Source organism: Vigna unguiculata, chromosome 1, assembly GCF_004118075.2.
Source record: "Vigna unguiculata cultivar IT97K-499-35 chromosome 1, ASM411807v1, whole genome shotgun sequence".
In the NCBI taxonomy this organism is placed as follows: Eukaryota; Viridiplantae; Streptophyta; class Magnoliopsida; order Fabales; family Fabaceae; genus Vigna; species Vigna unguiculata.
Genome location: NC_040279.1, coordinates 11,725,024 through 11,748,982, shown reverse-complemented (window position 1 = coordinate 11,748,982; position 23,959 = coordinate 11,725,024). Strand labels below are relative to the sequence as shown.

Genomic DNA, 23,959 nt, shown 5'->3' with positions numbered 1-23,959 from the left:
TCGCCCAAGCGACTAGTGGCTCGCTTCAGTGAGAACTCGTGAGTCTTGTAGGGTCCCCTATTGACAGTTTCGCCTAAGCGAGAATCTGTAGCTTGAGCGAGACTGGCACGGGACTTCACTCCATGACTGTTCCTTCCATGTTTTTAGGTTTTTAATTGTATGCTTGACTTGGTATACTCTATCTTAAGTATGAAATGTATGAATATGCTTATGAGACTTGATTATATGAGCTGAAATGTTGAGTTAACATGACTTTGGCATGAACTGAGTATGAGATGGTTGGAAATTAAAGTGGCATGGTATTGAGATGAAATGAAATTCTATATTCATGGTTTGGGAAGGAGGAGTTGGTATGGATTCAACATTGAAAATGAATGAGGATTGGTTATAAAGGTTGACATGAGATTTATGTGCATGATAAATATTACTTGATTGATTGAGTATGATTGGTCTGTGGTCAGTACGTAATTCCATTGAGCCTCTATGTGAGACTTCATGGGGGTGCTTCAGTGGTCAGGACGTAATTCCATGACCCCTGTTAGTGGGAGTTCATGGTGGTGCCCCATCTATATAATTTGGTAAGGATTCAAGGTAAGGTTGCATCCTAACACTCTAAGGAGTCAATTAGTCTCACTTAGAGCGGACTAACTCTTGTGGTGAGAGTAGCAGGAGGCCTGAAACTCATTAAGGGCTAACCTTATGTGTGGGGGATTGAGACAATGTAACACTTAGCTCGGGGGTGAGCAGCTCGGGGGTGAGCAGAATAATCCACCACAAGTGCAAGCATCCGTTGAATCCGACTAGATTATATGTATCCGGATGAGTCGAGTCTGAGTCTAGTGTATTGCTTGAGAAGTCATAGCATGTTTGGGTGATATAGATACTGCTTGGATTGTGTAACTGTATGTGACTGCATGATAAGCTGTTTTCAACTCTAGCTTACCCTTTTATTTGTTGCATGTCTTGTTTGTGTGGTTCTTCTCTCTTTGCGATGATCAAACTTGTTGATGTGAGCAGATGCGAGAAACACCCGTGGTCAATAGGGAGGTGATGGTTCTGCTGCTTAGCCTCTAGACTGGCTTATGCTTTTGGGTTTTTCATTTAGGGCTAAGGCCCATGTATTGTCTTCTCTTGAAATTTATTTAAGTTATTATCACTCTCTTACATTACTTTGTATCTGGCATCGTGGTATGTCTCTATTATCGTCCTTTAAGTACTTGGGATATCTATAGGAGTGACATTATACTCCGTTGATCTTACTTCTTATATTATACTGTGTGACATTTCTTTTAATTAGCTTTATTAATTAAATGGGGTGTTACAAGCACCATGTTCTCCTCCTCCACTACTCCCAAGAAGAACTCCACACCATGGGAACCTTCAATACTAACATTCTCTCCTTCCTCTCCATATGCTAGAAATGAACAGAGTGAAATATTTATTTTATTTTTCTCATCAATAAATATTTATGGGAAACCTTTTGGAGAAATACCAATCGACAAATTTATGTGGAAAATAATATTAAAATACATACTTTATCCATTAACAAAAACATGTGGAAATAATGTAACCGATACAAGTAGATTTAAGAGCTCTAGGATCTAATTTACCTGTTTTTAAGATTGCAAGAATCAATAAGACTAATGTTATTTAAGATATGAGTAGGTGGCCTCTTGATAAGCCATGTAGCAATTAACACATTTTCTACCAAATAAGTTTTAGGAATAAACATGGAAAAGGAGGGTTCAGGAAACCCTTGGATGATGGTGATTTTTTCTTTCAACAACTCTATTTTATTGTGAATTGACAACACATGTTTGTTCATGACCATTACCATTACCATTACCATGCCTAATCCTTTTGATTTTATTTCAAATTTGAATTTTGACAAGATAAAAAAAATAACAAAATTTGAGGAACCTTATATTTACTTTTCATAATGTATGTCAACGTGATGTATGTCAACGTGATGCATGTCAACGTGACATGAGTATAATGATTGTAACATCCAAATTTTAGCAGTTTCATAAAAAAAACTAATAAAATAGGACTGTTTCACTATAGTAGTCAAAACAGAAGATTCGATGAATAAAGTATATTAATACAGTCCTAGAACAGATAAGACTATAAAAGTATAACATTTATACAAACCAACTAAAAATACTAATTCTAATTCTAAGCAGAAACTAATCACTTACAATAACTCCCACTAAAACCTTCGATCAACTTAAAAGATGACTCATCAACCTTTAGAGGTGCCTCTGACATTGCAGCCACATCTGCTCCCACCGAATAGGTGATCATCGCAAAAGAAAGACAAACAACACAGAAAAAGGGTAAGCTAATGTAAATAAGGAAATATTCATATGAAAACTTAACGCAGTTTACCAACATAAATCACATAGGCATACATATGAGCAAAGATACAATTGACACTAAACTCAATTATTCGGATACATGCAAGTGACATCGGATCTCTCGGTGGCTTGCACCTGTGTGGTTACCAAAATCTGTAGAGTTTGGCCTCAAAGGGTTATCACCCAACCACTCATAAGGTAAATCCCCTTCGCGCCTAGGACTTGATCAAGTCCAGTGACTAGGACCTCCTGCTACTCCTCACGACATAACTCATTATGCTCTACGTGAGCCTTAATGATTATTAGAGCATCAGGATACCAACCAATACCAAGTTCGTATGTCATTGCATACACTAAAATACCACTATATAGAATTTCTCCTTGAAATTCCTTAAACATCATAACTTCTCATGCTCACACAACATTTCATACCAATCATCATCTTATATACCCACAATAACATTTTTATCTCAATTCATAGCAATAAGTACTATATAATCCAATTCAAGTATACATAGAGCATCCAAAGTAACCAAAACATCAAAAACAGAAAAACAGAGCAATTGGCACTATATATGAAATACATCCTAATGGTCAAAACCATTTCTCTAACCACAGACTTCAAAACAAAGATCTCACCAGTCAAAATGAAGATTCACGTGTCTAAAATCAGTTGTCAAAATTTTAGCTTAATCTGACGGTTAACGAAGCGAGAATCTTCATTTTACCAATAAGACGCAGTGTTTAAAATAGAATAGTGTTGAGCGCTAGAAAGTGGCGTCCAACGCTGATCAATTCACAAAACCAGCGCTCAACGGAACCTGGCTAGCGCTCAACGCCAATTGACACGCAAAAACAAGCGCTTAGCGCTGCCACGTGAGGCTTAGCGTTGTATCAGATATCAACAACATCACATTAAGGATTTTGAGCAATCTGAACCTGTTTCATTACTCCAATTGATACTTCTACTTTAGATAGTGGTAAAAAAGAGTTTTAAATTATAGTAGGTCGGACCAATTAGATTTATGATCCAACAACTCCATCTTTCTCAAATACCCCCAATTCCAACAATACAATCAATTTCAATTCAATCATTTAAAATATCAACATACCACAATCACAAGCATCAATAATTCATCATAACATATTAGAGACTTCACAATCATACAAGATATGACTCACTCACTCTAAAAGCTATTAGCTTCCCTTACCTGTTATCCAGTTTAGGTCGCTCTATAAACGTCAAATGCCTTTAACTCTACATGATGCTCTATCTACGCATAGAAACATCACAAGAACGATCAAGACATATCGTTATGATCATTGATCAGCAGAGACTATAAAAGCTATTGCGTTCATTATTTTGGGTAGCACTATGAAAAGAGGAAAAAGACTGATGATTAAAACGATGCATGCAACCGAAAAAGGATCACATGCGACAGAAAACAAAAATAGACCAAAAAGATGACAGAACTCAACTTACGCGAACGGAAAAACTGATCAATCTAATTTGAAGAGCTAGTCGAGAGGGTCAATTCTATGGTCTCGATTCTTCAATCAGACGATCAGAGAGACATGACTCCTAGAGAGAAGTCAGAGAGCTTTAGAAAAGTAGTTTCTAGAGAGATAGTATGTTTTAAAATAATGAAAGTCTTTTAGAATGATTCTGTTTATATTAAAACTTTTTAATATTAAAATAATCGAGTCTCACTAATTTTAAACTTCTATCACTTCTAAAATGCCATTTTCTAGAATTTCACAATGATCAACATAAGTAACAAACCATTTTACTCCAAAAATAGATTCTAAAGTATGTTCACAAACATCGGAGTGAATCAAGTTAAATGAAAAATTACTCTTTTACTATAGATGGGATAGATGCACAATGATGTTTTGATAGTCAATAAATTTCACATTTGAAAGAATAAACAGACTTTGTAGTGAATAAATTATGAAATAACATTTTTATAAAGTTGAAAGAGCAATGCCCATTTGTTGATGAAGTCATATTTGGAAATTTACCCGTTTTTTTGTGGTGCTTGTTGGCTTATGACCTTTGTTTCTGTTTTGACACTTGGATTGTAATGTTTACAACTCATTCTTTTCCTTAGCAACTAAAATTGTTTCCCATGTAGAAAAGTCCTGAAATACACGATAAAAATTATTGAATAGTTTAAATCTTATGTAGGTTGTTGAATGAAGACAATATTATTGGTCAATTATGTTAGATAATCTTAAATTAATAATTAGGTTGTTTTATATAAATACACATTTGGTACCCAAATTTTTTCGGAAAGTTCAATGTGGTACCCGAACTTTAGGAATGTTCAATTTGGTACCCCAATTTTCTAAAGAGGTTCAATTTGGTCCTCTCCGTTAAGTTGGAATTAACACCGTGTGCGTATAGGACACGTGTCAAGCCATGAAATTTTTATTTTTTTTAATTTTTTTTTTCAAAAAATTTAAAAAACTGTCACGTGTCAGTTTATCATCGTGCCACGTGGCAGCTTACAAGCATGACACGTAATAGTTGTTTTCAATTTAGTACCGCAATTTAAATTTTTGGTTCAATTTAGTACCCCAATTTTTTAAAATCATTCAATTTCGTCATCTTCCACTTGAGACCAAATTAGTAAATAAGCTTAATTACAACCTATATATACATGTTACAATAACTTTTTATAATATATATACATCAAATCATTTCACCTAAATACTTAAATTATTTTATTTTTTTCATTTTAACCTTTGTAATTTTTTATACATGAAATTTTTTACACTTGTAAAAAATAAAATAATTTGAATATTTAGGTGTAGTGATTTGATATATAAATTCAAAAAAATTATTTTAACATGTTTATATTAAGCTTATTTACTAATTTGGTCTCAAATAGGAAAGGACGAAATTGGATCATTTTAAAAAATTTGGGTACTAAATTGAACCAAAAATTTAAATTGGGGTACTAAATTGAAAACAACTATTACACTGCCACGTGTCATGCTTGTAAGCTGCCACGTGGCACGATGATAAACTGACACGTGGCAGTTTTTAAAATTTTTTGAAAAAAAAATTAAAAAAAAATAAAAATTTCATGGCTTGACACGTGTCCTGTACGGACACGGTGTTAACTCCAACTTAACAGAGAGGACCAAATTGAACCTCTTTAGAAAATTGGGTACCAAATTGAACATTCCTAAAGTTCGGGTACCACATTGAACTTTCCGAAAAAGTTTGAGTACCAAATGTATATTTATACCTATTTTAAACGTAAGTTGCATATCTTTAAAATAATATATTTGGGTAGTTTGTTTTTATTAGATTGTTGAAATATTGGATAGTTTAGATTGCTGAAATATTGGGTTGTTCCATTTTATTCGGCTAGTGATTAGGGTGGTTATTTATATGCTGTACACGGCTATTTTAAAAGCCAATCAAAAATAAAAAAGTGAGTGTTGCGCATCTAATTATTTTTCTAGTGTAAGTGAATTGAGTTTAACAAAGTGATATCATAGCTCTTATGCTCTTAATACCAAATGAATGAAGAGAAAGAGAGTGAAATAGTGTGAGGAAAATAATGAGAGCTTGAGTGTTTTGAAAATAAAAAAAGAATAATGACAAAAGTTATTAATGATATGATCGTGTTACAATTATCAAAGAAAACCAATTATGATAATTGGTCTTTACAAATGAAAACCCTTTTGGAATCCCAAGACATATTGGTCCAGATTACCGCATTGAAAAAAACGCAAGTGAAAGATAAATTGGCGTTGTACTTCTTGTACAATGCGATGGACAAATCAAGCTTCGAGAAGATTGCAAACGTTGCATCTTCAAAAGAAACATGAGATTCTGTAGGTTGCATAAGGGGGAGCAACCACGTTAGACAAATCTGACTACAAACCCTCAGGGGAGAGTTTGAATGCCTAAAAATAGAGGACAAAGAGTGGATAACCGACTCGAGTAGAGAAGGTGACCAACCAACTAAACAAGAATGAAGAGCCAATGCCAACAAACCGGATTGTAGAGAAAATTTTGAGATCACTACGAACAAAGAAGAAAAAAAAACCTCTTACCAAGCAGTCCAATATTATATTGAATGGAGTTTATCTTTAATGTTAATTATTTGAAATTCTTTAACTAGACTTATAACACGTATAGAATCGGAACAACCGGGTTCTAAAATTTTATGTTCTATGCTTTCATTCTCAATAAAGAAATTAATGTTTACCTTTTATATTCTTTAAAATTTTAAAAATCTTAATGTTTATCCTTTATACTCTTCTTTCTTAATATTAGCCTTTGGGTGATTTTTTACTAAATCTATCAAGCATTATCCATATTTTCATGACATAAGAAATCATTATTCCCCCAACAATCCATTACGTGTAGAAATCTATCAAACCCAAGATTACCATTATCACACAACCAAGGTCATGATTCTAAGCAAAATTAGATAGGAGTAAAACCAGTGAAAAGCAAAATTGCATTTACATGACGAGAACAGATCGCCAATTTACACCTAATAAGTGGTCTATAATGTAACAGTCGGACTAAGGAAGAAGTTTAGAACCCTGAGTCAAATAATTTCCTTTCATGACTCACCACCAGAAGGTGGAGGAGGCCGGCGTACTACTGTTCGACCACGACCGCGCCCACGGGGAGCACCTCTTCCGCGACCTCTAGTAACATTAGGGGTAGAAACCAAACCAGCCTGTCTCATTTGTGCCCTTTCCCGTGCTCGCTCTGACAAATTTATGGTAGTCGAAGTACTACCAATAGGTGATGCCTGCTTTGTTGTCTCTTCTGTTTCAGAGGGGGTAGTGGGGGTTCCTTGCCTTGGAACCGGTATGTTCACCTTAGACGAACTACTTTCTGTAACACTACTTGTCAAAGTAGAACCATCACTCACAACAGGTGTCGGTTCAGCTACCTGATCACTCTCAACTGATACTGGCTCATTAACATCAATTAACTTGTCAGAAGCATCAGCAGCCTCCTCAACCAAGTCAACCTCATCATTCTTATCATCGCTTGAAAGCTCAGGAGAGTTAATCTCACCGGCCTCTAGAGCATCATCATCCCCTCGTGCTGGGGAACGTTCAGGGGTTGCAGCAGACTCAGATTGACCTTCCCGAGATTCTTGGTTTTCAACAATGTTAGACAGATCACTACCACCCTCAAGATCTCCAGCATCTGGCAACAATTCTCCCTCTTCTCTCTCACCACTGGGTGCCAATGTTGACTGCTGGTTGTCTGGGTCAGTGTGATCCCTCTGCATCTCATCAGGTTGATCCGGACTCTCATCTAAAATTCCAGTCCTGTCCCCTGGTAATTCCTCTTGACTTGTACCATCCAAGTGTTGTGGATCTTTGGATTCCTCGTCATTCCCAACAGCAATTTCACCATCTTCATTTTGGACTTCACCTTCCTCATTTTGGCCTTGTGGCAACTCATTGCTATCAAATAATTCTTCAGTTGCTTCCAGAGCTGCAGCAGGTTGTTCTTCTGTACTCTCTTCTGGTGACTCTGACCCTTTTGACTTCTTCAACACAGGTGCTACTACTGCATCAGAGCCCTTCTCTCCAGATGCAACTGATTCTTCACGTAACTCAGAAGTGGACGTCGGAGCAAGACGTTTACGAGCCAATGGTTGAGATGATTGAGCAAAATTACTTGTTTCTGTGTCACTAGACGGCCCAGTCTTGCCCAGTGGGCCTTCGGCATCTGACATTTCAGTGTCACCTTGTGGCTCATCCGGTCTTACAAGTCTAGGCCTGACCAATTTTCTACCAGTACGACGAGTTTCAACACTAGCTTTGGGTAATGGTAATGCAAGTCTTTTCTCACTTTCTCCAGTGGCTTTTGGTGGTAAACTGCTAGCTCCAGGAGCAGCCAGAGATGTGGTGCTTTGGGATTGAACTTGGACAAGAGAACCTGATATATTCTATCCATTAATATAGCTAGAGGTACAAACTTAACTTATCCAAAACTTCGTTCTTTCTAAAATAAAATCATTATTCAAGAAACTTGATCTGCAAATTATAAATGAAACAACCTGTAGCAGCTGTTGAACCATCTGTAACTGTAGCTGCCTCCCCTAGATTACCGCGACCTCCAAGCTCACGAAATATTGAATGAGCTTCCTTTTCAAAACTTTCCACAGCAGATATGTAAGAAGCAGCCAAGTCATCAACATTGGATCCAGAAAGAAGTTGAACCACATTCGAACCCTAAAAAAGGATAAAATTTTTTTGCTCAAAAACAATTGACTCAAATATAATAATAGCAAGTAATGAGGGATCAGAATATAATAATAAAGTTAAAATAAAAAATTCACGAAGGCTAAATTATTTCTACCAGTTCAACATTAGATTTCAAAGTAAACCACTGTTCTATATTCTTACCTCGGGAAGATTGCCAATAACAATCTTAATCTTTTCGACCTCGTCAGATAACTTTTTCAGGGACTCCTTGTGCTTCTCAATTTCATTAACAAATTTTGTTTTCTCCTGAAAGTAAACAAATAAATAAAAACATTGAAGAAAATACATACATATTATGGTTGAAGAACTGGACAAGAAACTACAAAAAATGAGATTACTAACTTTCCTCAACCAAAGTAATATCTGTGCATTATCAGTATCAGTGAGCCAGAAATATATCTTTCTGTAATGATGCATATTTGTGCATGTATTGACAAATACAAAAATTACAGACAGCGAAAATTTAATGGTCTAGTACTTTAAATCGGAAGTTAACAGAAACCTCGTCACTATCGTTTCAGCTTTCACATCAAATCTCTATACCTCAACTCAAAATGATGTAACTAAAAGGAAATCCTCAAAGACCACGGAAACAAGCAAAGAAACAAAAACTGCATTCTTCCAATGCTACTATAGAGAACACTTGCACCTGCTATTGAGACCAGAAGTAATACTGAAGGAGTTTAAAAGCATGAATAACAGTATTAACAGTATATATGACAAATTAAGGCCTGAGACAAGTATAAAAAAAAAGCACTATTGATTCCAATTTTCACAAAAAACACGCTAAAATTCATATTATGCATATATGAGCAGTCGTACTAAACATTTTCGTTCATTGAACCTACTAAATTTCGGTTCAAAAGCAGAAGTTTAACAAAAATAGTTTATTGGCCAATAAAATGTAGGGGCAAGAAATGGATGAATTCTCAAGACAGTATTTACCTATTTTTTTCTCTACTAGCTTAAACCCCACCAATTATATCCCATGAATGGGTAGGGGCAGATTCAATGATAAAAAAATCCTAATAGGTTTTAAATAGTTTATATTGGAAAATTGCTGTGTTGAACCAATGACCTGTACGTAAAATATATTGTCTCTCTACATATCTCAAATTATTCCGTTTAGAGAAAGTATTCAACTATACCATGGTTATTGCATTGAGATTCGAATCGTGAATTTTATTTTTTTATGTATAACTTTATTGCATTGAGATACATAAACAAAATCCTTCACAATCACTAATTTTTATAGAAATAAAGAATATAATAAAAAGTGTATATTAATTCAAACTTATTTTCTTTCCAAAAAAATTAAATAGAAAGAATCCTTTTCAAATAAATTAAATAAAAATAATCCTAAATAACAACTAATTTTATAATTTATACAAAAATATATAGTAAAAATAAAAAATATATACTAATTTAAATAATAGTGTGAAACTTCTACAAAAATAAGATAAAAAATCCTTAAATAAGAACTACTTTTATAAAAAAAAATAAAAAATATAATAACAATTAGGTATTATTTTAAATAATAATAATTTTTTTCTTAGAGATCATGTTAGAATATAAAACAAAATAAAAAATAACATAAAAATATTATTGTTACGCAAGTGGTAAGATTAAAAAAATTAAATTTTTCAGTGGCAAAAAAGATGAAAAAGCTATTCACGATTCTCTCTCTTTCACGGATCATCTTCTTCCTATTGACGATTAAATTTGTCTTTTCCTACTCTTTTTCAATGTTTGTCTTCTTCGTTCCAATTCTCCCATGTTTGCCATCTCCGTTGAAACTCATTGTTCAAATCGTACTATTACAAGATTGTCTTGGAAATCCCACATTCACAATAGTAAAGGCCAAATTATAATCTCTCTCTCTCTCTCTCTCTTTATATATATATATATATATATATATATATATATATATATATATATATAATAAAAGGGTGTATTTCTCACTTTACAAGCAGATTATAATATTGAATTAAATTTAAAATGTACTTTAGAAAATGATATTAGAACATATCCTAGCAAGGCTTGTAAGCCACTATTAGCAGACTACCCATAAATAGCCACAGATTTGAGAATCCAGTTGAAGATCCCAAGTACATTAGCAATATATCTAAATTATAGTATATAAAGTATAAATCCAACCTTACAAGTCAATTTTGTATGGTTGAGTCACTAAGTACATTTTCAAAGAAAGTGGATGCAAAATAATCTAGTTTCACCAGGTTGAGTAAGACTTTTGGGTCTTATGTGCCACTATTAGACTACCCACAAATATCTAGTCTCACATCAAGATGTTTGGTCTTTTGACACAAGGTGGTACGTTTGAGATCTCACTTCATTTAAAGATATGGTTAATATAGAGTGTTAGATATAGTTTGATATTATTAAGATATTGTTAGATATTGATAACCACAATATCAAACAATATCTTCTATTTAATCTTTTTATTTTCAGTTACTCTTTTTACTTGTACCTCTCTCTATTATAAATAGATTACCCTATGTGTGGTTTATACACAAGGGAGATTAATCTCAATCCCTATCTTCTTTATTCTCAATATGGTATCTAGAGCTTAAGGTTTTTTTTTTTCCACTATCGCTGCCTCCACCTCTGCCGCCACCGCCGCTGCTGCCACCGGAGCCGCCGGCGCCACTGCCGGCGCCGCCGCCGGAGTAGTCGCCGGAGCCGTCGCCGGAGCCGCCGCCGGAGCCGCCGAAGTCGCCACCACCGTTGTCGTCGCCGGAGTGTTAGTTCCGACCGGCGACCATACAGTTTTGATCATCCCTCACGCGCCATTCGAAGCCGCATTCGAGCATTCGAAGCCGCGTGTCTTCCAGTTCCTCTATGGCGTCTTTCGCTGCCTCTTTCCGTTCTGAACTCTCTTCTGTTTCATCCGATATACTTGTTATGTACAACAAATTTCTCAAATGGTATAAGGATCAACAATTTTCTAGTTCCACTGCATCTGTTGCTCACACAGGTACATCTTTTGTTGGTCTGACTCAATCTTCTTCTCCTGGTCCTTGGGTTTTTGATTCAGGAGCCACTGATGATATTACTGGTAACAAATCTTTGTTCTCTTCTTTATCCTCTACTAATCCTTTACCTTCTGTTACACTCGCTAATGGTTCTAGAGTCTCATCTCATGGTGTTGGCACTGTTAAACTTTTTCCTTCTTTAACCATTGATAATGTTCTTTATGTCCCTGGGTCTCCTTTTAACCTGTTGTCCATCAGTCGCCTAACTCGTTCTCTTGATTGTGTTGTTTCTTTTACCAACAATTCTGTCTGTTTACAGGATCGGAGTTCGAAACAGGTGATTGGCACAGGATATGAGTCTCATGGTCTTTATCATCTTCGTCCCTCTACACACATTGGTGCAGTTATGGAGTCTCCCTCTCTTATTCATGCTCAGTTTGGTCATCCAAGCCTTGCCAAGTTACAACAGCTTGTCCCTGCCTTGTCCAAGTTGTCTCGTTTGGATTGTGAGTCGTGTCAATTAGGCAAGCATACTCGTACTTCTTTTCCTCGTAGTGTCACACGTGATGCTTCGTCCCCTTTTGCCTTGGTTCACTCTGACATTTGGGGTCCTAGCCGCGTTAAGTCTACTTTAGGTTTTCAATACTTTGTTACTTTCATTGATGATTACTCCAGATGCACTTGGTTATTTCTAATGAAACATCGTTCGGAATTATTTCATATCTTTCAATCTTTTTTTAATGAAATTAAAACTCAGTTTGGTGTTTCTATTAGAGTTTTGCGTAGTGATAATGGCCGTGAATATCTTTCTCATTCTTTCAAACAATTTATGGCTTCTCACGGCATTATGCATCAAACTTCTTGTGCTTATACCCCTCAACAAAATGGTGTAGCTGAACGTAAAAATAGACATCTTATGGAAACCACTCGCACTCTTTTAATTCATGGCGAGGTTCCTGAACATTTCTGGGGTGATGCCATTCTTACTGCCTGTTATCTCATTAATCGTATGCCTTCTTCGGTTTTAAAGAATAACATACCTCACTCCATTTTATTCCCTCATGAACCTCTTCATCCCTTACCTTTAAGAGTTTTCGGGTCTACATGTTTTGTTCATAATTTTAGTCCTGGTCTTGACAAGCTTTCTCCTAGATCACATAAGTGTGTTTTCTTAGGGTTTACAAGATCACAAAGAGGATACAAATGTTTTTCTCCTTTTCTTAACCGTTATTTTGTGTCTGCAGATGTCACCTTTAATGAGTTCTCCCTTTATTTTAAGAGTCAATCTTCACCTCTGACTCCATCCAATCCTGACAACTCTTCTAATACCTTTAACGTTCCTATTGTTTGTGACCCTCTTACTGTGTCTTCACCCTCGGTTCCTGCTCCACAGTCACCTGCTCCTCCTCCACCTCTTCAGGTTTATAGTCACCGTAATCGATCACAACCACCACCATGTGACTCCACTCCAGTGCCAACTACTCTGTCTCCTCCGGCTCTGACACCTGAGTCTGACCTTCCCATTGCCCTCCGAAAAGGTATGCGTTCTACCCGTAATCCCTCTCCCCATTATATTCCTTTGAGTTATCATCGCTTGTCATTACCTTTTTATACATGACTTTCCTCTCTTTCTTCTGTGACCATTCCAAAAACTGTCCGTGACGCTTTAGCCCATCCTGGTTGGCGTCAGGCCATGGCAGATGAATTAAGTGCTCTTCATAATAGTGGAACTTGGGAACTGGTCCCGTTGCCGTCTGGGAAATCTGTTGTTGGTTGCAGGTGGGTGTTTGCTATCAAAGTTGGACCTGATGGTACTATTGATCGCCTCAAAGCTCGTCTTGTAGCCAAAGGTTATACTCAAATTTTTGGGTTGGATTATGGAGATACTTTTTCCCCCGTGGCAAAGATGGCTTCTGTTCGTTTATTTATCGCCATGGCCGCTCTTAAACAATGGCCTCTTTATCAACTGGATGTTAAGAATGCTTTCCTCAATGGTGATTTGCAAGAGGAAATTTATATGGAGCAACCTCCTGGGTTTGTTGCTCAGGAGGAGTCTTCTGGGATGGTATGTCGTCTTCGCAAATCACTATATGGCCTAAAACAATCTCCTAGGGCCTGGTTTGGAAAGTTTAGCAATGTTGTTCAACAATTTGGTATGACTCGGTGTGAAACAGATCATTCTGTTTTTTATCAACACTCGAGTGCTGGATGTGTTTACTTGATAGTATATGTTGATGACATCGTTCTTACAGGGAGTAACAACCATGGCATCTCTCAGTTGAAACAACATATCTGTCACCATTTTCAGACCAAAGATCTTGGCAAACTCAGATATTTCTTGGGTATTGAGGTGGCACAGTCCAATGATGGTATTGTTATATCTCAAAGAAAGTATGCCATGGATATTCTGGAGGAAACTGGATTGATGAGTTCAAAGTCTGTTGATACACCCATGGATCCCAATACTAAACTTCTACCAAATCAGGGGGAGCCTATATCTGATCCTGAGCAGTATAGACGATTGGTTGGGAAATTGAATTATCTTACCGTTACTCGTCCTGACATTTCCTTTGCAGTCAGTGTGGTAAGCCAATTTCTTAATTCTCCATGTGAAGATCATTGGAATGCAGTCATTCGCATCTTGAAGTATATTAAAAAATCTCCTGGAAAAGGATTGTTATATGGTTCTAATAACCATACAAGAGTTGTTTGCTATTCAGATGCTGATTGGGCAGGATCTCCTTCTGATAGAAGATCTACATCTGGGTATTGTGTCTCCATTGGTGGTAACTTGATCTCGTGGAAAAGTAAGAAACAGAGTGTTGTAGCAAGATCTAGTGCAGAAGCAGAATATAGAGCTATGGCCTCAGCTGCCTGTGAACTTGTTTGGCTCAAGCAATTGCTTCAAGAGTTACAATTTGGAGATATTACTCAAATGACACTTGTATGTGACAATCAGGCTGCCCTTCATATTAGCTCTAATCCTGTCTTTCATGAGAGGACTAAACACATTGAGATTGATTGTCATTTCGTTCGGGAAAAGGTTATGTCTGGAGACATCAAGACTGAGTTTGTTAACTCAAGTGATCAGTTAGCAGATATTTTTACGAAGTCTTTACGGGGGCCTAGAATTGATTATATTTGTAACAAGCTTGGCACATACGATTTGTATGCTCCAGCTTGAGGGGGAGTGTTAGATATAGTTTGATATTATTAAGATATTGTTAGATATTGATAACCACAATATCAAACAATATCTTCTATTTAATCTTTTTATTTTCGGTTACTCTTTTTACTTGTACCTTTCTCTATTATAAATAGATTACCCTATGTGTGGTTTATACACAAGGGAGATTAATCTCAATCCCTATCTTCTTTATTCTCAACAGTATAAGAGTGAGTGCAAATTTCATCTTATAAAGAGATTTTGTAAGGTTGAGTTAAACCTAATTCCACACTTTATGACCATAAATATAAAGTTAGGGTATAAAATTTTCACTTACATGAGCATATTAATAGGTACAAGAAATTAAAGCAAACAAATTACTGAAAGGTACTGGCACAAAAAGACAATTAGGGGGTGGGTGAGGGGAAGAACCTGCTCAACATTGTTGTAAGAGTCCTTTATGGCCTTTTCACTCTTTAGTCGTCTCCCTCTCTCCAGGCGACTTTCTTCCTTCTCCTTCTTTAATTCATCTCTGAGTCTCTCTAGATGTTTCTCCAGAATCTAGCAATCAGAAATAATAAGTAAAATTAAGACAAATTTAGTTGCTCATCACAAAAAAGGTAAAATTATGACAGTGAGTTAAAACAAAACTAGTGTTTCAAATGAACCTGTATTCTTGTGTCCTTTTCTTCCTTCATCGCTTGTTCACCAGTTGTATCAGATGTTGACCTTTTCACTAATATACACCATGAAATTTAAACAAGAATTTCCAACAGCAATAGCAGTTTAGAAACAAATATAAACACGGACAGCAAAGGAATAGAGATTGGAAAAATAATTTAATCACCTTGTTTAATCTCATCTAATTGCCTAGATAGTTGCTGGTTCTCTTTACTTATGTCTTCCTTTTCCCTTAACAAAACATCAATCCTCTTCTGGAAAATGATGGCAAAGAAAAGTAATGTGAAAATCTTTTAACAATTGGAGTATACAGTTATTCAAAGAGAACACTATCCACTTTTCAAAATAAGAATTTCTACGCACCTTATACTGAGCCAGCAGTTTCCTATGCTTCTCCAAATCAAGTTTTAGGTTAGCCTGGTTAAATCATAACAGCCAATGTTAATAGAGAGAATATATCACCAAATATCAGATATAGAGAATATCCCAGTGACCTCATTATGCAGAACGTCATTAATTCTCTTCTCTCTCTCTACAAGCTGCAATCGGCAGTTTGCAAGATCCTTTTCTAGACGTGAAACAGAATCCTGCTTCTCTGATAGACTTCTACTCATTTCCTCAATCTGAGCATCCCTATCTCTTAGTTTGTCCTGATCAGACAAATGAAAAAGATAATGATATCTCACTTCAAACATAGAAAACAAAATATAAATCTAGCAATAGCTATGATGTGTGTGTGTAAACAGACATGTAAATGAAAACTAGAAGTTTCTCGCCATCTTTAAAACTGCTGTATCTGACATCAAGCTCGATAGGTATTCCAAATACAGTTATAATTTTTGGAATTATAAGTTCTCTTCCAATGTTGTCAAACTCGAGTATAGTAAGAGGATCATAAAGGGGGATGAAAAAACTTGAGGACCATAACTTGACTAGTAAGTATTAAGAAGTAGACTTTAAACCTAGCTCATCCCCAAAAGTTGGCTTGTAAGGTGAGGTTTGCACCCACTTATATATTGTGAATTGACCTTATCTCTAGTCGACGTGGGACTTCCAACAAAATATAATATACATTATCAAAATAACTCATAATAATAAGTCTTAAAGGAGCAAGATCCAATAAATAGCTCAACTAAAAATAGATTCACAATTCATAAAATTGTTCATATAATAAACAACTAATAAATTCACAAATGTTTGAAACAGACTATTGAATAAAATCATTCATATTAAACGCAAGATAGAAGTTTCCTCAACATGATCTTCATTTTCATTAAAGTCATCATCTCTTCCATGACCTTCATCCAATAAAATCATTCATATTAAACGCAAGATAGAAGTTTCCTTCCTCAACATGATCTTCATTTTCATTAAAGTCATCATCTCCTCCATGACCTTCATTATTACGGCAATTGGAGGAAACTTCAAATCATCCATAGCTAGAGCAACACCACCACTAGCATCTTCATCTCTTCTAACTTCAATTAAGATATCTACATTTGAAGCATCCAAAGTTGAATTTGTTTCATTCTCTTTCACAAGCCATTCATCATCATTCATCATCAGATGCAAGATCATCAATGTTATCATCATTTGTTTCCCAAAACCTTCTTGTTCAATCTTGAATTAGCCATTACAAACACAACATCATTCATGGTCTTTTGTTGTAAAGGATTTCCTTTTTATGATGTCAATCTAAATAATCATAAAACCAATTTCAGAAATTTAAATTCGTAACCCTCTCAAAAACATTCCAATTATGCTCACAACCAAATGAACTACTAGTCAAACTCAAACATCTAATAGGTGTCCTATTGTAGTGATGGAAGTATCATCTGTTGTGGAGAATTTCTTATCGTTAGGGTGGTGCAGGAGGTAAAATTTTTAGGTAGAGGTGCATGTGATCAGAGCCACCCGAATTCAGTATCCAATATTTCATATAGAATCTCATTGAGTCCAACAGCAAAAGGAAACTTCCCCAACGTACACTTTGGTTTATCCAATATGATGTAAAATGATCTCATTTTCTCTATTTCATCTTGATTGAGTTGAACCAATTACTCTTTGTTTTGTCGCCTTTTTCCCCACACTCCTTCACACGCTCCGGGGGGACCCAATCTTTTCTAGGTGGCTTTTCATGCATATTGCATTAGGTACACCACACTCCTTCACCTTTGTTCACAATGTTGGTTATTATTTTCTCTTTTTTCTAGTTTACCATCTTGTTCGAGGCCCCATTGGTGAACTATATTCACTTTTGACCATAGCGGCTACTTCATTGATTCCTGGAACTTTTACTTTTTTTAGGGTCTGAACCCTGACAAAAGTCGGAGTTGAGCCCCAAATCATAAACTCTATCCTGCACAATATATTCTTTGAGCATTGCTGAATCTGCTGAACTTGGCCATCATTGACGCCAATGAAGGATGTGTCATCTAGGGCTTTTGGGAAGCAGAGTCAAAGGCTGCTATCAGGATTTGAACGCTCAAATACCAGCTCAAATATTAGGATAGAATAAAATGATTTTATTGCTAACAATACATCATAAATATACAAGACATTGGAAGACTAATTATGGAAATACAATAACAATAATTATCTAATTAGATACCTATGATTCAAGGATATTTCCGTTATACACTTTAAATATGATATGCTAAAAATAGAAGTAATAAAATGTGATTGTTAATATAATAGATTTCATATTAGTTTTACAATAGGCAGACCCAGTTTGATCGCCAATTGTCCTAACTTTAAATATAATATGCTAAAAAAAGAAGTAATAAAATCTGATTGTTAATATAATAGAATTCATATTACTTTTGGCAGACCCAGTTTGATCGCCAATAGTCCTAAATTATTAAATGCACAATCTTTAGATAACAGAGTTCATTTATAAGGCATGAAACATGTATCAAATAATCAATTGTGCTATACAACTGAAAGGTTGAAAGAGGCCTCAGTACTCATTTAAATGAACAATTTATGCTAATATAACAACCTGAATTTCTCTAGCAAGTTTCTTCACTCGATCATAATCCTCAACATCAACGGTTTTAGTCTTTTCAAGCAACTGAAAAAAGAATGGAAAAAAATTAGAAAAAAAAAAAACTGTAGAACAAAGGCAGTAATACATTGTCATAATTTACTTTCAACGTCTCAAGAATATACCTCCAAAACCTTGTTATTGAGATTATCTTTTTCCAATTTTAATGTTTCAATTTCCTTCTTACAGCCTTCAAGCTCAATTTCTCTTTCCCTCAGGGCATTCTCAAGTTTCTCTGTCCCAGCTCTAGCCTTTTGTGCTAGTTCACGCAATTTCTAAGAAACCGAAAGCTGCAAGTGTCAGTAACTGGAAAACATAACACAAGACAATAGATGTTACCAAAATACATTTCAACTAACATAAACAGCATTTTGTTATTATGACATCACCAAAAACCTTTTTTCCTAGCCTGTCAAAGCATTGCAACGAAGTTCATGTGTTGGAGTAAAAAAATCAGACAATGTAATTGACATAGCTGTATACCTGACACTCCTCAAAATTGTGTTTGTTTTCTTCCCTGAGCTGCATGTTACTCTCACGAAGTAAGTTCATTTCTCTGACCTAAATATTTAAAAAAAGAACAGCAAATTATTTGATTGATTGATCAATAAGACCATTAAGAAACAAGCCAAAGATAATATAGAAAAGTAGATTTTCATGATAGGACTCTCAACCTGGAGTTGCAGCGATTTGAACTCTTCTTCAGTAAACAAAAATGATTTTGATTTTGCACGCTCAGATTCTAGTGATGCGTGTGCAGACTCTGCTGCCTTCAAAGCACTCTCAAGCTACAGAGAACCATGAGATCCCAGAAGATTATATCATTAAATACACAAAACAATAGCAAAATCGCCACCCCCATCACAAATCCTTACGAAACCAAGCACAATTATCACCAGTTCAAATTAGAACGACAAACAGTGCTTGGACGAGAATTAATAAAGTTACAGATACCAATAAAGATAGAAGGTACTGCTGGTGTTAAACAAATGGTGCAATTTTGAACAATATATCAGGTAACAAACAATAATATGAATATAAGGATAGTTCTAGTATTATTTAGAATACTTGACGAATAATTTGTCCATCATACAACCCTGACTACCACACATCATGCAAGAAACATAATCAATACAAAATATTACCTGTGACTGTAACCGCAGCTTCTCTTGTTTTAACAAAGAAACTTCTGTTTCTGCCTGTAAAAGTTCAAAAACATTATTAGATAACCAGGAAATGAACAAAAAGATTAAGAAGTATTTATCAAGGCATAGATATTTACTATTTCTTTTGATCGTCTGAGATAATTAATCACATTTTGAAGTCCAGCATCACCAAAGGCTTCTGCGCTACTACTTCCGGATGAAATACCAGCAGCATTACGCTCCTTCTCAGCCCATCGAATATGAAAAGCCTCAAGTTGGCTGTGTAATATTTTATTCTGAAAAATGTAGCAAATTTATATGGTGAGAATGATAACAATTAGTGTGTACAATATAAGTAAGAAATCACTACAAGCAAACACTAGGTCATACAGAGCTCAGACTTCTACACAATAAAAATCCTCAATGCATTTTTCACCATGGAAAATAGAACAAAAATTATATATCTACTTCACCGATGCAAATGCAATTGAACAGATCTAAAAAGGTATTATTAAGTCAAGAGAAATCAAAAAATTGTCAAGAAATCCTTCAAAAAATAAAACGAATGGGAGAATTAAAAAGGAGAAGACAAAAATGGGAGAAACATTGTCCAATCCCAGAGAAACTTAAACAATAATTATAGCAGTTGCAAATTAAGAATAACATAACAATAATACTAACCCATTTCCCAGATGAATGAAATTAGAAACCAAAACAATTTGACAGTAAGGAAACAATCATGTAGCATCACTCAATATTCTAGTGACATAATAAAGCTATGCAAATAAATTTGCGTCTATGATACACGACAAACAGTTTACTGCACATCCTTTGTACTGAAGCATAAAATAGGGTAGAGATATTCTCAATCACCTGTTCATTGATTTCATTGTATTTCTTTTCAGCATCATTCCTAGACTTCTCTAATTGTGCCTTCTCCTCTTCCCACCTAGCCTTCAGTTCATTCTGTCCAACATAGGGTTTGTAAATTAATTGCCGTATTTTTATTCAAAATATGAAAAGCAACCATAAAACATTGTTCAGAGACAAAATAATTGGTACAAATCCCAAAGTATCACATAAAGAATTAGGGAAAATCAAGTAAAAGAGCAGGTACTCAATGTTGAATGGGGAAGTAACATGGAGCAACTATGGCGTCTTTCCATCACTCCCCTACATCCCAAGGCACCAGCACACAGCATAGCAAAAACAACTGCGGAAAAATAGATGACCTAGGCATAGGGTTAAATATCTTGGAATTTGGGCCAATGATCTAATTCAACAACAAAGTTGGGGGGTGCATGTTTGGTGAGCATTACCCTAGAATCAAAAGCTCTATTGAATCACATATATAATCGATGTGGAACTAAACTACCACCCTAAGAACAAAGCTACAAATAGGCAAGCAAAAAGTCACTGCAATTAATGAAACTTTCCAACAACACTATAAAAACTCAGGACAGGATCATAGTGACACCATTCTCCATAAGCTGTGTTCTAAAATTTCATTGACATGTTTGTAAAAGTATGGAATTATTGTGTTTTCCGTATTTTGCCCATTGATACCAAGACTTCCTCAATTATGTTGTATTGTCATTCTAGCATGTTTGGATACCTATAACAGTGATTTGTTTTCCTAACTAGCTAATATTGAGTTAACATCCCTTAGAATTCAGGGGGTTTAAAGCCCCAGTACAAAACCAGCTTGTTAAGTGTGAACTACCCAAGTCTTTTAAGTTCTTGTTATAATTATAGAAATAAGGAATAAATCATATAAAATGTGGAATATCTAAATTATATATATATATACATATATATATATATATATATATATATATATCATTAGGAATTATTTTATTTATTCTCATATCATATCTTCATTAATAGAGGACATATTGATTCCGTTTTCTCAATACAAATAAAGTACTTGCACTGCATCAAAAACACAGGTTTCAGCTCAGGAGCTCTGTCTTTCCAATAGTTTAACTGTTTTAATCAACTAATATCCACATTCCACTTGTAACAACATCCACCCTTGAGGCTACAATATCTTTATCATTAGAGGATATTAAATCTCCTTTATTGTGTATTGATTCCGATTTCTCAATAGAGGATATCAAGTCCCCTTTCCCTATTATATGGATTCTGTTTTTGCAAAACTAATAAAGCATTCACACTGTACCAGAAACACACGTTTCAGCTCAGGATCTCTCTCCTTCCAATAGTTTAACTGTTTTATTCAATTAATATCCCCATTCCACTTGTAACTACAACCACCCTAGAGGCTACAATCGATGCAGTCCCCAAAGAGGACACAACTAAAACAAGCTAGGGGTGACTGAAATTATGTAGGCTTGTCCAACACTCTTCCTCACGCTTGCAGTACCTAGCCTGCATAGCAAAATAAACTAACCCAATTAGATATAGGGGGAACTCTAATACCATCTTAGAGTGAGCAAGTCTAATCCAAAAGTGCGACTAGCTAAGCATTTTAGTCTTTTGTCATTAATTCAAGGCTGCCATTATGGAAGACCCTAGAGAGGTCACAACAAAGGGCAACTAGGGGGGGTAACCTTAATCAACGTAGATTTAGCAAATATCAGCTTGGTTCTTATTTATTTAGTCGTTTACTCCCTCAATATCTAAAATTGTATGACATTGACAATGTATCACAGCAAAACCATTCTACATAACCAGAGGTATATTTCATTGCTACAATCCTAATAATATGAAATTGTTCTGCTTTCAGTAACTTATACCCTAATTCCAAGATGGTTTCTTTGTGATGTATCCTTATTCCCCCGAGTTTAAATCTCCCATTTTTGCCACCACTGTTAACGCTTAGTCACTCTGCTGAACATGCCTATCCAGATCTGTACTGAAACCACCAAGTTAAGACGCTTTGTTGTTCCCTCCAGCAATTCCATCTTTTTCCACTCTACAACATGCACTACATCACATAGACTTTTGGATTTTCGGCACTATGTTAAGCTTTATTATTGTTTGGTTATTGTTGGAAGTCCCACATCGACTAGAGATAAGGCCAATTCACAATATATAAGTACGTGCAACCCTCACCTTACAAGCCGGTTTTGTGAGGTTGAGTTAGGCTTAAAACCCACTTCTAATATGGTATTAGAGCCAGGTTAGAACCTATCCTAGCGAGTTTTCTTGGACATTTTGTTCCACCCGATATCGGATCGCTAACGGACCACCCATTAATTTCCAGTCTCACGCACAAGATGAATATACCTCAATGTGAGAGGGTGTGTTGGAAGTCCCACATCGACTAGAGATAAGGTCAATTCATAATATATAAGTGAGTACACTCCTCACCTTCCAAGCCGGTTTTGTGGGGTTGAGTTAGGCTTAAAACCCACTTCTAATAATTATCACTAATTAGTGTTGACCTAGTTTCCCCTTTGAACTTCTCTTTCAAAAGTTACATTTTTTGTGACAGCTACCTCATATCATATTTGTTGTGCCCCTCTCCTTTGATTGTTTGAAAGGCATGCATGTGCCATTATTGCTAGCAACTATCTTTTTTGTTTAATATAAGAAAAACATATATTTGTAATAAACTTACAGCTTAGTAAGGCTTAACTTAAGGTAGTGTTAGAATATATGAAAATATATTATCATATCTTTAGGATTAATTTTCATATTTCCTCTTCTCTTATCATGGTTTTGTCTAGGATTATTACTACAAGTAGGAGTTAGTACAACAGCTTGCACACATATAGCAAATGAAACAATAAATGTCTTAGTCAATATCAATTCAATGTTTCACTATCTTTTATCTCTTTTTCTCCACCAATATCTAAAACAAGATAATTTCAAGAATAAGAAATGCAAAAGAACATCAAACCATTTGTGTTATACAGTTGCACCATAACAGTAATGCACTAGTGCTTCATTTTAGAACATGGCCACTCTTAACTTAAGAAATAAACAACTAATCTTCCATTCTTGGGTAGATGTGCACAACCTCAAATAGTAATTAATAAACAACTCATGGGAAAAATCACTAAGATACAAGATACTGAATCCTTTCAAGACTTCGTGATAGCCAAAAAACAAACCAGCAGCATAATCCATGTCAACAAAATTATGGTATGTTAATCTGATGACAATCCACAAATAAAACCAACAAATGTTTTATAAGGGCTATAAACACCTCAGTAATAAAAACTTAAGCAGAAAGGAAAATCAAATGTATTGTAGTAAAGTATATTATGGGTAGAATATGAAATATTGAGAAAAAAAATACATGAGAAAACTAAATTATGGATTGAATAGGAAATAGT

General features: G+C 35.3%; 1 protein-coding gene across 1 annotated transcript in view; it reads right to left on the bottom strand.

Annotated features, from left to right (window-relative positions):
* Positions 1-6,718: 6,718 nt before the first annotated feature.
* LOC114192900 (nuclear-pore anchor-like) overlaps positions 6,719-23,959 on the bottom strand; it is a 30,473-nt gene continuing 13,232 nt past the window's right edge. Inside the window, exons 34-48 of the mRNA XM_028082659.1 lie at positions 20,526-20,618; positions 19,790-19,948; positions 19,653-19,706; positions 19,182-19,295; positions 18,991-19,068; positions 18,633-18,782; positions 18,463-18,534; positions 15,956-16,111; positions 15,825-15,878; positions 15,628-15,715; positions 15,449-15,516; positions 15,213-15,341; positions 8,763-8,867; positions 8,414-8,588; positions 6,719-8,292 (exon numbers count right to left, since the gene is read on the bottom strand). Coding sequence (XP_027938460.1) covers positions 6,950-8,292; positions 8,414-8,588; positions 8,763-8,867; positions 15,213-15,341; positions 15,449-15,516; positions 15,628-15,715; positions 15,825-15,878; positions 15,956-16,111; positions 18,463-18,534; positions 18,633-18,782; positions 18,991-19,068; positions 19,182-19,295; positions 19,653-19,706; positions 19,790-19,948; positions 20,526-20,618 — 2,838 coding nt within the window. The 3' untranslated portion in view covers positions 6,719-6,949. The remainder of the gene's footprint in view (positions 8,293-8,413; positions 8,589-8,762; positions 8,868-15,212; positions 15,342-15,448; positions 15,517-15,627; positions 15,716-15,824; positions 15,879-15,955; positions 16,112-18,462; positions 18,535-18,632; positions 18,783-18,990; positions 19,069-19,181; positions 19,296-19,652; positions 19,707-19,789; positions 19,949-20,525; positions 20,619-23,959) is intronic.